Raw genomic sequence first — 15,651 nt, 5'->3', positions numbered from 1 at the left:
CTGGAAGTGAGACATGGCAAATACAGAAACAGTAGAGAGAAAATTCAGGAAGATGGTTCATATTTTAAAAAATGATGGGAAATCAATTAGTCACCTTTCAAGGATCATAATTGCTATACTTGAACTCCATCCAGAGAGGGAATCATTGGGTATTTTCTGACAAAGGAGTGGCATACATTGTCATATTTAAGGAAAAACAGCTAGCAGAAATGTTTAGGGCAAATTGGAAGGTGGATGGGGAGGCTAATTTGAATACCATTTCAATAATTTAGATCTAGGAAGCTGAGAGCCCAGAATAAGATAGGGACAGCGGAAAGAAATGAATGAGCATGAAATAGGATGTGAAAAAATTAGTTAAGATAATTTAGTCACTACAGTAAATATGAGAGGAAGACTAAAGACCTTTAGCCTCATTGCTCTTAGGATTCAATGAATGTATGAAGCACTTAGAAGAGTGTCTAGAACATAGTAGCCATTAGGATTTATGGAGTGCTTCCTATCATTTCCAGGAATAATTAGGCTGTGCTTTTAATTTTATTTGTAGGCACTTTAAATTATTGCTCTTGAAACTTCTGATTTTAAAGAAAATTAGGTTAGGTCACAGATAATTTAATTTTTGCTATTGACAGAAAGGTAAACTTAAATATGTGACAAATTAAGTAGATGCATAAATACATATAAGATTTTGACGAGAGAGAGGTTGAATTTAATATACATGTATATGGGTGGATAAATAACCTTTCTGGTGTTCTTTGAATTGCTATAAAAACCAATTATATCATCAATAAAAGAAAACTCTATTAACTATCATATAGTGAAATTAAAAAGTCTACACACTTAAAAAATTAAAAAGCACTTTTCTAAATAACCACAGGGTCATAGGAATTATGGGATAGGAAAGCAATAATAAAAATAAAGCAATCTGTGTGGTATGGCTAAAGCTGAACTTAATTTATTACCATAAGTACTTATTATCATAAAAACATTTATGAGGCCAGCATTATCCTAATTTCAAAACCAGATAAAGACACTACAAAGAAAGAGAATTACAGGCCAATATCCCTGATGAACATAGTATAGTATAGTATTCACAAATCAATAAACATGATATATCAGATAAACAAATTGAAAGACAAAAATCACATGATCAGATCAATAGACACAGAAAAAGCATTCGACAAAATTCAAAACCCATTTTGGATAAAAACTCTCAGCAAAGTGGAACAGAGAGATAATATCTCAACATAATAAAGGCCATATGTGACAAACCTACAGCCAATATCATACTCAATAGGAAAAACCTAAAACCATTTCCTCTAAGAACAGGAATAATACAGGGATGTCTGCTTTCACCACTCTTATTCAGCATAGTACTAGAAGTCCTAGCCACAGTAATCAGAAAAGAAGAAGAAATAAAGGCATCCAAACTGGAGAGGAAGTAAAACTCTCATTATTCACAGATGACATGATGACATAGAAAACACTAAAGACTCCACCAAAAAACTACTAGATTTAATAAATGAATTCAGCACTGTAGCAGGATACAAAATTAACACCCCAAAATGATGGCATTTTTATATACCAAAAATGAATTCTCAGAAAAAAGAAACTAAAAAAATCCCATTTATCATTGCAACAAAAAATATTAAGACACTTAGGAGTAAACTTAACCAAGGTGATAAACACCTGTACTTGAAAAACTACAGGATGTTGAAAAAGAGATAGAGGAAGACATAAACAAATGGAAGAATATACAGTGTTCATGGATTGGTAAAAATCATCATTAAAATGTCCACACTACCCAATGCAATCCCTATTAAAATACCATCAGCATATTTCAAAGATCTAGAACAAATACTCCAAAATTTTATATCGAACCAAAAAAAGACCCCAGAAAGCCACAGCAGTCTTCAGAAGAACAAAGTTAGAGGGATCACAATACTACAAAACCACTATAAACAAAATAGCCTGGTACTGGCACAAGAACAGGCATATAACCAGTGGAATGGAACAGAGAACCCAGAAATCAACCCAAATCATTATACTCAATTAATATTTGACAATGGAGGCAAGAGCATACATTGGAGTCAAGATAGTCTCTTTAATAAATAGTGTTGGGAAAATTGGACAGATACATGCAAAAAAGTAAAACTAGACCACCAACTTACACCATACACAAAAATAAACTCAAAATGGTTAAAGGACTTAAATCTTAGTCAAGAAACCATAAAAATCTTAGAACAAAACAGGCAGCAAAATCCCAGACAGCTCTCATAGCAATATGGTTCCTAATACATCTCCTAGGCCAGTGGTCGGCAAACTCATTAGTCAACAGAGCCAAATATCAACAGTACAACGATTGAAATTTCTTTTGAGAGCCAAGTTTTTTAAACTTAAACTTCTTCTAATGCCACTTCTTCAAAATAGACTCGTCCAGGCTGTGGTATTTTGTAGAAGAGCCACACTCAAGGGGCCAAAGAACCACATGTGGCTCATGAGCCGTAGTTTGCTGACCACGGTCCTAGGGCAAGGGAAACAGAGGAGAAAAACAAATGGGACTACATCAAAATAAAAAGCTTCTGCACAGTAAAAGGAAACCATCAACAAAATGAAAAAAGAGCCTACTGTATGGAAGAACATATTTGGCAATGATACATCTAATAAGGTGTTACTATCCAAAATATGTAATGAACTCATACAACTTAACTAAAGGAAAACAAACAATCCAATTTAAAAATGGCCAAAGAATCTAAATAGACACTTCTCTAAAATGGATATACAGAAGGCCAAGAGACATATGAAAAAAAAATGCTCAAAGTCACTAATCATATGAGAGATGCAAATCAAAATGACAACGAGGAATCACCTCACATATGTCAGATTGGCTACCATCAACAAATGACAAGTGCTGGCGAGGATATGGAGAAAAGGAAACCCCAGTACACTGCTGGTGAGAATGCAGATTGGTGCAGCCATTATGGAAAACAGTATGGAATTTCCTCAAAAAAACTAAATATGGAACTTCCATTTGACCCAGTGATCCCACTTCTAGGAATATATCCTAAAAAACCTGACATGTCAATCAGAAAGAATGTATGTACCCCTATGTTCATAGCAGTGCAATTTATAATAGCTAAGATCTGGAAACCGCCCAAGTGCCCATCAGTAGATGAATGGATAAAAAAAGTGGTACATTTATACCATGGAATATTATGCAGCAGTAAAAAATAAGAATCTCTTACCCTTTGAGACAGCATGGAGGGATGTAGAGAGTATTATGCTAAGTGAAATAAGCCAGTCAAAGAAATATAAGTATCACATGATCGCACTCATATGTGGAATCTAAAGAACAAAATAAACCAATGAACAAAATAGATTCAAAGACATAGAAACATGGAACAGACTGATGAATCTCAGAGGGAAGGCAGGGGTGGGTGGGAAGAGATTAACCAAATAAGTTATATACATAACCCATGGACACAGACAATAGTGTGGTGAAGGTAGGGGTGGGCTAGAAGGGTTCAATGGGGAAAAAAAGGGTACATCTGTATAACTTTCAACAATAAAGATAAAAAATATACCCTATGATACAGCAATTACACTTCTGGGTGTGAATGGTTACTAGGTATTACCTTGGACTATGAGGATGGCCCCAAAGTGATATGGTCCTGCCTGTCATATTTAATGACTTCTGATTGGATTAAAATTTGGAAATAATAGATGGATCTTAAAAAAGCAAGGCATGTTAATATATAGACCAGTTAACCACTACAGAATGGTAGAGGAATTAAGGTGCAGGCCATCTCCCACAGATAAGCCAATAAAGTGTACCGGGGCAAATAAAGGTAGATTGGCAATAATGACACGATTTCAGAGAACATGGAAGAGCTTTCTATGAGCCATGTAACCTCCTGAACACCAAGAATTGAGAACAAATAAAATAAATCATCTGGTGAGAGGTTTTCTAAGGCAACAAATCCTAGGGAAGGAGGCTAAATTCCCCTCTTTGCTCCCTTCCTTCTAACCTTGCTTATTCTGTTCTTCAGGGTAGCTAGCCCCACTTAACATTAATAATCGGAAAGGTCCCAACAGGACCCATTCTCCACTCCTCTCACAACCAGAGCCCCCTTCTACACACACCAATTCCTTTCTTAGTTACTGGTTTTGTTCAAGTATTCAGTCTGACTCCAGAAAGAATAATTTATCTGCAGTTTTAGGTTTAGATTCAGTTCACATCTATTCCAGTCACACAGAAATGAGAGGAATAACAGGCAAACTTGACACATTTGTGGTCTTGCTAAGTGGCTTACTGAGAAAAGTTTCTATTATCTTCCCAATGTAAGCCCCAAAATAAAAATAAGAATTGATGTCCTTTATGAAGTTATAACAATTTATGTTTTCTTATTTAGAAAATAAATAAAAGTATCTTTTTATGTCTCCCATTCTTGCAGCCCACCTTTCTCAGGCCCAGATCCTATGAAAACCTATAACATCATATTGAGAGGGATTGACATGATAGAATTTCCAAAGAAGATTGCCAAAAATGCTGCTAATTTAATTAAAAAACTATGCAGGTAAGCATTTCAACCACATTATTTTTGAAAAGCCGGTAATGTGGGGGGGGAAAAAAGATTTCTTATCAATTATTTTTTTATTTTTAGGGACAATCCATCAGAAAGATTAGGGAATTTGAAAAATGGAGTGAAAGACATTCAAAAGCACAAGTAAGTATTCTCTCCTTGTAATTTAAGTTTGAGAGTTTAGAAAACCTGACAAGTACTTCCCCAGTCTGTTTTTGTTTTGTTTTGTTTTGTTTAAGTTAGTGGTTATGTAACTTAGCCAGGGGAAATATATGTTTTAATTCAAGGATTCCATTTCCTACCAAAATACTAAAAAAAAAAAAAAAAAAAAAAAAAAGTCCTTCACCATATCATGCCCATATTTCCTAGATTAAAACCAAAATATTAAAATATTTTTCCAACCAGTTCCTAATTAGATAATAAGAAAGAAAAATAAGTACAAAATATAGTCTTTAAAAAAAGAGTATCTTAAATATCAGACCTTATGCATGTTGATGGATGTTCTAGAACTAACCTAAGACAAAACTGTTTTTTCTCTATTCATCTGTTTCTGTAACACTTACAGGAAATTCATATGCCTACCAGAGTAACTTACTGTGTATACTGAAATATCTGTGAATATCTAAAAGGTCTGCTAAGAGTTTGGTGTAAGCATTTGCTAATGGAGAACTCTTTCAAGAAGACAAAACACAAAACAACAACCAATCTAACAAATAAAAAACGCTTTGTGTTATTTGGTCCACATTTTCTCAGAAAAACTGTCCACAAAATATCTTCACTGTATTAAAAAAGAAAAAAAGAGGAAAATGAGATGAGAAAGGTTAATTAACTGAGGCTCCCTAATGAATCAGTGGCAAAGACGGGAAGATAATGTTCTGTCCAGACTTTTCATGCCTGATTCTGCCTGCTTAAAATAAAATATTCAGCAAGACACAGGGCCAAACATGTTATGACATTTTTAAAGTTATAATGATAGTGTAGGAACAAGGTCATGCAGACATTATGATGGAATTTACTAGAATCAAAAGGAGTTGCTTTTTAATTGGTGTTTAAAGAGTTGACATTTCAATTTCTTGAAAGATGCATTCCACAAAATAATTAAATGGAAAACATTGTTGTCACCTTGAAGATGTTTCCCTAACCACTTTCCGTCAGTCATGGACATCATATATGTTGCATTGAGAAGGTTTTAACTGAGGTAAAATGCTTTTAACGCTTACTTTTTTTTCCCTTTCCTAGATGGTTTGAGGGCTTTAATTGGGAAGGCTTAAGAAAAGGCACCTTGACACCTCCTATAATACCAAGTGTAAGTAGACCTTCCAGTTTGTCTGTGTTTGTCCACATGAAGGCATTTGTCCGTCATCAAAAATCTATTATTTCATCTGATAAGATAAAACTGGAAAGATAACAGAAGTACCACATTAAAATAATTACATCTAAAACCCAAGCTTAAAAACAGATGAGCTGGGAGATGGTTATTATATATGTACTAGAGGCCCAGTGCATGATTGAATCATGCACATGTAGGGTCCCCTACACGCTTTCACTTTTCGCGGGGGAGCTGGGTGCCTGTCCGCTGGAGGCTTCTGAAAGGCCTGGTGCCGGAGCAGACAGGCACCCAGCTCCCACACTTTTGATGGTCCGCGGCTGCTGAGGGGGGCTACCCTGCTGTTGAGAGGCACAGGGGGCGGGACTTCAGCCCCCTGCGCCTCTCAACGGCCGCTGAGGGGGGCTGCCGCGGACACCTGGCTACCCTGCCATTGAGAGGCGCAGCTGGGTGTCCGCGGCAGGCCCCCTCAGCGGCCGCAGATCTGGCCGTTGAGAGGCGCAGGGGGCGGGAGTCCCGCCCCCTGCACCCCTCAACAGCAGGGTAGCCCCCCTCAGTGGCAGCGGATCCGTGCCTCTCAATGGCCAGATAGGCCACCCCGAGTCCCGCCCCCCAGCCTCCCGCCACCCAATTGTGGGCGTAGTGGAGTGATGGTAATTTACATGTTACTATTATTAGATAGGATTTTAACATTACCTTTTTTGACTATTCATTCTCATTTAAGTTTATTTGTGAATAAAAGCTGACTTTTAGTATGGCAAGTGTTAAATATATATTGGCATACACAGAAGAGTATAATGAATCTCCAGCAACCAGGTGTGTTGTTGTTGTTGTTGTTTTTTTCATTATAAACTCTATACATCATTACCCAAGAATAAGAATACATTAATCAACAACTTTAATGAATTCATCATATTCATGAATTATTACTAGAAACCTGTATACTTTAAATTTCTTCACGTGTGTTCAGTATATAGTGTATTATGTGAGTATACTGGGGTGAGTTAGGACAATGTGTGTTATTTTTTATTTATGAATCCTGTTTACTCTCTATCTTGCTCTGTCTACAATAGTCTAACCCATAAGAGCCACATCAAAGCATTCCTTTACCCTCTGGTTTCTGGTAGGGTATGGTCAGCGGACCAGCGACAATTTTCAACAGCTATGGATTCCTGGCCAATATGTTTCATTTATGCCCCCACATAGTTCCTCCTCCCTTGTTCCTGTCTTCAAACTATATTACAAAGCCACAGTATTCAAAACAATATGGTACTGGCAGAAAAATAGACACACAAAAATGGAAGAGAATTGAGAGCCGAGAAACAAAGCCACACATATATGGGCAACTAATTTCCCATAAAGTGTCCAAAAACATAGAATAAAGAAAGCCTCTTCAATAAACGCTGTTTGGAAAATTGGAAAGCCACATGCAAAAGACTGAAACTAGACTGTTATCTTACACCATATACAAAAGTTCATTCCAAATGGGTTAAAGATTTTAGTATAAAACCTAAAACAATAAAATACATAGAAGAAAACATAGGTTCTAAACTATGGATCTGGATCTCAAAGGGGTTTTTGTGAACTTCACCCCAAAATTAAGGGAAGTAAAAGTGAAAATAAATGAATGGGACTACATCAAATTAAAAATTTCTGCACAGCAAAAGGAACCATCAACAAAAAAGGCAACCAATTAAATGGGGGAAGATATTTGCAAATATTACCTTTGATAAGGTTCTTATATCCAAAAACATAAAGAACTTGTTCAATTCAACAACAAAAAATCCTAACCAATTAAAAAATAGGCAAAGGACCTGAACAGACACTTTCGCAGGAAGACATCCAGATGGCCAACAGGTACATCAAGAGATGCTGAACTTCACTAGCTATGAGGGAGATGCAAATCAAAACCTCAATGAGATACCACCTCACAGCTGTTAGAATGGTTATTATCAACAAGACAAGAAATAAAAAGTATTGGAGCGAAAGTGGAGAAAAGAGAACCCCGGTGCATTGCTGGTGGGAATGTAAATTGATGCAGCCTCTATAGAAAACAGTATGGAGGTTCCTAAAAAAATTACGACTAGACCAATTATAATACCTAGCAATCCCTCTTCTGGATATCTACCCCCAGAATTTTTAAAACACTGAATTCATAAAGGTATTTGTACTCCTATATTTATTGTAGCATTATTCACAATAGCCCAGGAAAGGAAACAATCTAAGTGTCTTTCAATGGATGATTGGATAAAGAAGATGTTTATATACAATGGAATAGAACCCAGCCATAAAAAGATGAAATACTGCCCTCATATTACTTTGAGGCACTATCAGACACAACTATGTTCTTTTCTTCTTTTATCAGACTGTAGGGGAGGGAAAAAAATTCTCAAACTCTCTTTTGTTAAATAGCCAGTCCACTAGGGAGACTAAGGTGTTTATATTAAGTTGAAATAGATTTTAGTTGATCACATTTATAGTTTCTATTCAGTGCTGCATCTTAACTAAGGGGAGAGGGCTGATTTGTGTTCCTGAGCCCCCTTCATTTATATATGTCCTTCTTCTTGGACTACCTCGAGACTGCTTTTTATACAGAAACATTTTCCTACTTCTAAAGATTCATTTCCATGCTAATATTTATGTTTATTCACAAACAGAAGGAAAATGGCATTACCATGTCTCACATTACAAACGCTAATTGCATTCATGAAGTTGTGTTTTTAGAACTAGAGTAGAATGAGAAACTTGAAGGAATAAATATTAAGCCTAAACTATCCCAAACTGAATTTATCATGGGTCTCCATTTATGTAGTGGTAATATTAAATGGGTACATTTTTATCTGTAAATGGTTTTAAATATTAGAATATGAGGGAAAATAAGTGTGCTCCTTCATTACTTTTACCAATGCTCTACGGATTGAACTGTGCCCAGTAAATTTGCAAGAGTTTTGCTTGAGTTTGGAAATGGCTCATTATTCTACATGGAATAAATATATAAAATCCTTAAGATGGCCTACAAGGCTCTATATAACCAGACTCCTCCCCTTTTACCTATTTCTCATCCCATTCCCCTTCTCTCTTTGCAGCCAAGTTGGCCTCTCTTGGTTACTTCAGCATGGAGCGCTCTCTCACCTTAGGGCCTTTGCATGTGCCATTCCCCCTTTATCGAACTCAGTGATTCGTAGGTTTAAAAGGGTACTTTTTCAAAGAGGCTTTCCATGATGACACTTATACTCTCATGGCACCTTTTCTCTTTATAGCACTGACCATAATGTACAACAAACAATCACAAAAATCTATAATTATAATCACACAATATACAGTCACACAATATATTTCTTACTAGAGTAAAAACTCCATGAGGGCAAGAACCATATTTATTTGTACTCACCACTGTGACTCCCATTACACCAAGCACAAAACCTGTTACCCAGTAGACACTCAAAAAGCAAAAATAAAAGAAACAACACAGCCATTTGATTAGGGAGTGAATAAAGCATGCTATTTTAAAATCTATCATGGGATCTTGATTAAAAATTCAGACACCTTGTTACTGTTCATTCTCTCATTTCTAGGTTGCATCACCCACAGACACAAGCAATTTTGACAGTTTCCCTGAGGACAATGACGAACCACCCCCCGATGACAACTCAGGATGGGACATAGACTTCTAATGCTATTTCTCTTACCTGCTTCTGCCTTGCTGAAGACAGCTTTTTCTGAGACACAGCTGCCAGCAAACCTGAGGGAAAGAGAGAAGATTAGTGCTCGGGGTCACCATGATGCCTTTGATCGATGCTGCTCCAGTAACTACAGTGGCATTAGGACTTATTGCTTAGACGACAGTAGTGCTCTTTACATGTTTTCTGTTTGAACCTAAAAATAGCAGTTGACATGGTGGTCCTGAAGCAAAAGCCTCTCACCAGAAAAAAAAAAAAAAAGATGTTTTCTATTGTTGCAATGATCTTGCTTCGCTCTGACTCTAATTTGAAAGACAGTAAGAAACACTCCAATCTAGTAAGAGAGTCTGCACCTTGCTAGAACTATCAAGAAGATAAAAAAAAATAATATATAGGGTACGATAGATTTCTATGGTACAAAAACTGGGCTCTTCCCTTTCTTCAAGTGAGGGTTGTAGGATCTATTACCGCGGGCCGGTGTATATACCGTACAAACGAGGACCACGCATCTGTTGGTCACAGAGTTCATGTCAAACCAGTGCTAGAAGTCCCATGATCTCATTCCCCAGCAGTGCTGATGACAAGACTGAATGTTACCTTTCCTTTCTGACAGATTTTAAAAATTGACATGTTAAAAGCACAACTGCTATGGATTCTGTTGAGACCTCTCATAGCAGGTATATATGCGTTTTTCACAGAGGAACTGAAAAAAAAAAAAGCAACATGCATGATATTTGTTTGTTTTTGATAAATTGGCATGACAGAGTGGGGGAAAAGCAATTCACAACCATTTCATATTTTTTGAAAATATTGTGTTTAAAGATGGTCCTGGAAATAAGTGACTAGCAGCCAATTGGTTTTTATTTATTACCTAACACACCCTCAAACTGAGGCTTAAAATATTCCCTTTTATAAAAATAAACCCTTGGGGTCAGGGTGGGGTGGGATGGAGAGGGATCAAGATTCATCCAAAAAATAAAAATAAAAATAAAAAAACTATATAGGTGCTATGTATATCTTTCATCTGTAAATGTCAGTGTCTGAACAGACAACACAGATTCTAATCATTACATGTGTAGCCAGAGACTCGAACATTTCCACCGAATTTATCAAACCACACTCCTGTCAGATTTTACTTGTACAACATAGTCTGGGTTGAGGGAGAAAGGTGATTAAAAACTGTTTGAACTAGCTTCTTGTCTTAGGCCTGAACCCCTTCTCCGCGCCCGCCCCTCCAAAAAAAAGGAAGAAGAAAGCAAAAATCATTGAGATTTGTCTATTTGCCAGATTAGAAACCTTCCTTATGTGAGGTCAGGGAACAAGACAACAACTTGGCCATATATTGATTACCGTTTCATGAATTAGCTGATATGAGTCCGTGTGAAAGTAAGAAGGAAGTAGAGAGGAGAACAATAAGGTGAGCTAAATAGAACAAAAATATTACAACCCTGAAAATACCATACTCCCTAGAAATGGTTGGATTTGAAAATAGCACACTGCTTTTGCTTTTTCCACATGGGGAAAAGGATCAACAATTTAAACTGAGTCCTTTGTTGGCAGGCAAGTTGACTATTAATAGTTGTCATAAGCAACAGAACCACTGGGAAGCTTTACCTAGACAAATAGCATTGTATCTACTCAACAAATGCATAACCTTACAAGTTGTCACCCTGATTTGGAGCTGTGTGTGAATTTGGCATAGTACATAGGGGTTTGCATTTTTCCAGTAGAGAGTTTTTTAAAAAGTCAAACAAGTATAGACATTTCTGCAAAAAAAAAAAAAAAAAAAATATGTCCACCTAGATCATTACACTGTATCCAAGAAGGCATATGTTAATATTTTGGTTTCAATTGTCCATACTAAGACTACTTTAGAGTGTACTTATCAAAATATAATAATCTAAGAAACATTTGGATAATAAAAGTATTAAGGGCATATTATAATTAGGATAAAATTAAATTAAAACTTTCATTCTAAGATGTTATTATTTTTGTGTTATTGAATTTTTCCCTCCCTTACAATTTCTCAGAATTGATCTAGTCCCCAAAATAGCCACTTCCTTCATCAGATTTTAGAATATAAAATTAAACACACCCATCTAAAGTCTAGCTACAAATGCTAATTTAGAAATTTTATATTACTTTTAAAATATACCATTTTGACATTATAGTTAAGGTTCAGTGATTTTTGTTAAAAGATAGAGTGGGTTAGGTGTGCTAGAATATTAATTTTACCTAGTCCTTAAGTAAAATAATCTGCTCCTGCAACTTTTCAAATATCTCAGTCGCCCCAGAGATTAGCACTTACTATGGATTTTGGAACTGAGGTTCAAGTCTAAGACAACCAATATGTGCAAGTTCTATAGAGAAGGAAGAAGTAGTATTCAGAATTATGTACCTGTTGGTCGTTTCTCCCACTTGTTTTTGCATCTTTGTTAATTTCATCTATGGAATTGCATTAGGATATCTAAAGCAATCACCCAGAAATTAAAGTGAACTACATCATCCAAGAATTACTAACAGAGAACATTCATTTAATTTTCAACATTGAATTTTAAGGATTTAAATCTTGTCTCAATGAAGACACTAGGGCTAACATTCATGGTCAGCTTCATAGAGTGTGTCTCCCTTTACTTCTCAATTTTTCATGCCCTCTCTATTTTCCCACACTAAGGAACATCTGAGTAAGTTAGAATAGTGACAACCTGTTTGATTTGTTAACTGACTTTCTTGTTAATACTTCAAGTATGGGAAATAAGGGCTTTCTGTGTATCTTGACTCACAGGAAAACTGAAAACTGCCAAGGAAAGGAACAATATAATTGTGTATAGGAGATAGATTAAATACATTATAAAAAATGATTTCTGGAAAATTGCTATAAATGATTTTTTATGTTTGTACCTTCTTTGTTATTAATATATGAATCAGATTCATGTGGCATTCAAAACATTTATGTTTATTATATTCTTTACAAGTCCTAATTTTAATTTAAAATTATGGGATATGCATGTGAGCTACACATGTATAATATATAAATTTAACTATTGAATTTTCCTTGTTTCATTTCTAAATGACTACACTGATGGTAAACTTAAATCGAAGGAAGTCAGCTACCATATTGAAATTAAGGCTATTGGAATTGATTTCATGCAATAGAGGTGATCTGTGCATTATCCATAACAATGTTTTCTTTCACAATAGGACCACAGACAAATATTTATGTAAATATATATTTTTGTGTGATATTTTGTGGTACATATAACTTTTTTTTAGTGTTTCACAGCGTTATTATTTCATTTTATTTGTACTGAATAATGTTTTTAGGTCTAAGTAGACTTGAATTAATGTCATAATTGTCAGTATTATTGAAAATTATGTCAACTGTACTGTTACTCATCTGTCCCATAGTTTAGAACACGACCTGGCTATCTGGCATTGTTGCAAGTGCCTTAAATTCATGGCATCCTATTTTAAAAAAAATACAAATTTGGTGTTATGCTGCATGACAAAGACAAACACACCTCAAAATGTTGTCCTTTCTTAGCTTGCTGCGTTTTACAGTTCTTTCTGCTAACAATTTATAAGCCTTTATTATATAATATTGATGAATTACAGAAATGATGAAGTCGTTCTCTTATTTCTGTTAAATGTACCAGAGCTGTGTATCTGTTAATGAGATACAGCGTCATTTCTGTGAAATGTATAAATGTATGTGCAGGTCAAATTAATATATGACATACTATCAGTCTGTACACAGGTATTCCTGTTTTGCTAAGCTGTGCAGATTCCGTTTAAAAGATTAGTACTACCAAGTTCTAGTATATTTTATAGACTCCATTAACAAAGGTCCAACTCAAAAGAAAAACTAGAAAATGACTGCTAACCAAACCTCGTTATGAAACCAATGATGAAAAAGTACCTTGGTGCACCACTCAACAAAACAGGATGCTTTCTCTGAGTTCTTGTGTATGCAAATCATTTATGAGGCAAGTTTTCAACAGTCCTAGAAAGCTAAACATTGGCAGTGTGTTGTTAGCCCTCCTCTCTGTCGGCCCCTGCATCAACAGAGAGCTCTGGGACCTTAACAATGACTCAGAGGTTTGGGCTTTCCCAGTAGAGGGACATTTCTTTGAGCATCATCTATCAAATTTATTTCAATGTATGATGTTTTTACAACTGGTCAGTTCTTTTGTACTCTTACAGCTATGGTTACTTGATTGCCCTCTTACAATTTGTTCTACATGAAAGAGTTCTTTGTTAGTCAGAATGCAACAACTGTCATCAAATGGTCATTGACCACTTGCACTCTTTTGATGTAGATTAAAACTTTTTCATAAACTTAACCTGCTTTGGTTTGCTCTGTATTTTTCCTGCAGCTGTAATTGCCGAGTGCCTGTTGTATACTTTATAGAGTTGAAATAAAAAAAAATAATTACTTTTGAACTTAGTTGATGTTTCATTCCAGACAAGATTCCAAGAATTGATATAAGTATCATACTAAAGTTGAAATACTGTATAGGGATAGTGAAGAATGTCACTACAGCAATGTAGAAAATACTTAAAACCAAGCGCCCTACATGAAATAAAACCAAAGAACTTGTATGCATATATGTATAGCCCATGGACACAGACAATAGGGTGGTGAAGGCCTGGGGTGGGAGGTGAGGGTGAACTAGAAGGGACCAGTGGAGGGAAAAAGGAGGACACATGTGATACTTTCAACAATAGCAATTTTAGAAAATACTGCATTATGAGCTAATATAAAATTAATCCAACAAAAAGATCCCAAGTAGCCACAGCAATCTTGATAAAAAAGATGAAACTTTGAACTATCACACTACCTGACACCAAACTATACTACAATATTATAGTAATCAAAACAGTATGGTACTGGCATATTAACAGACACATAGATCAAAGAAGAAATAAACCCATGCTTAGGTGTCAATCTATGACAAAGAAGGCAAGAATATGCAATGTGGTAAAGACAGTCTGTTCAATAAATAGTGCTGTGGGAGCTGAACAGATCCATGCAAAAAGAAATGAAATTAGACCACTTTCTTATACCATATACATAAATAATCTCAAAATGGGTTAAAGACTTAAATGTAGTAACTGAAACCATAGAGCTCCTGGAAAGAAACATAAGCAATAAACTCTTTAATATTATCGTAGCAATATTTTTTGGTTATGACTCCTAGGGCAAAGACAACAGAAACAAAACAAAACAAATAGAACTACATCAAAGCTTTTGCACCCCAAAGGAAACCATCAACAAAGCCAAAAGACAACTTACTGAATGGTAGAAGAATTTGAAAATCAGATGTCTGATAAGGGATTAATATCCAAAGTATATAAAGAACTCATACAATTCAACATAAAATAACCAATCTGATTTTTAAAAATTGGCAGAGTACCTCAATCTGATTTTTAAAAAATGGGCAGAGTACCTGATTGTATATTTCTCCAAAGCGGACATACAGATGGCCAGTAGACATAGGAAAAGATGCTTAGCATCACTAGTCATCAAAGAAATGCCCCACCTGTCAAAATGGCTATTATCAACAAATCAGCAATCAAGAAGTATTGGTGAAGATGTGGGGGAAAAAGGAACCCTTGTGCACTGTTGGTGAGATTGTAAATCGGTGCAGCCACTATGGGAAACACTATGAAAAGTTCTCACAAAAATTAAAAATAGAACTACCTTATGAACAAGCAATTCCACTTCTGGGTATTTATCAGAATAATTTCAAAACACCAATTTGAAAACATATATGCATCCCTACGTTCATTGCAGCATTATTTACAATAGCCAATATATGGAAGCACTCTAAGTGTCCACTAACAGATGAACGGGTAAAGATGTGGTACATACACACAATAAAGTACTATTCAGCCATAAAAAAGAAGTAAATGTCACCCCAATAAATATATTTTTTTTAAAAGAAGGAAATCTTGCCATTTGATACAACATGGATGGATCTTGAGGGTATTATGCCAAGTCAGTAGTCAGCAAACTCATTAGTCAACAGAGCCAAATATCAACAGTGCAACAATTGAAATT

At 35.6% G+C, this 15,651-nt stretch overlaps 1 protein-coding gene across 2 annotated transcripts in view; it reads left to right on the top strand.

The window, feature by feature from the left end:
• PRKG1 (protein kinase cGMP-dependent 1) overlaps positions 1-13,977 on the top strand; it is a 1,114,160-nt gene extending 1,100,183 nt beyond the window's left edge. For both annotated transcript variants that reach the window (XM_079792952.1, XM_079792951.1), the window contains exons 15-18: positions 4,452-4,574; positions 4,662-4,724; positions 5,820-5,886; positions 9,483-13,977. In XM_079792952.1, coding sequence (XP_079649078.1) covers positions 4,452-4,574; positions 4,662-4,724; positions 5,820-5,886; positions 9,483-9,581 — 352 coding nt within the window. In that variant the 3' untranslated portion in view covers positions 9,582-13,977. The remainder of the gene's footprint in view (positions 1-4,451; positions 4,575-4,661; positions 4,725-5,819; positions 5,887-9,482) is intronic.
• Positions 13,978-15,651: the final 1,674 nt, after the last annotated feature.

Source organism: Cnephaeus nilssonii (genome assembly GCF_951640355.1).
Source record: "Cnephaeus nilssonii genome assembly, chromosome: 16".
NCBI classification, from domain to species: domain Eukaryota; kingdom Metazoa; phylum Chordata; class Mammalia; order Chiroptera; family Vespertilionidae; genus Cnephaeus; species Cnephaeus nilssonii.
This window is presented reverse-complemented; position numbering and strand designations above follow the sequence as displayed.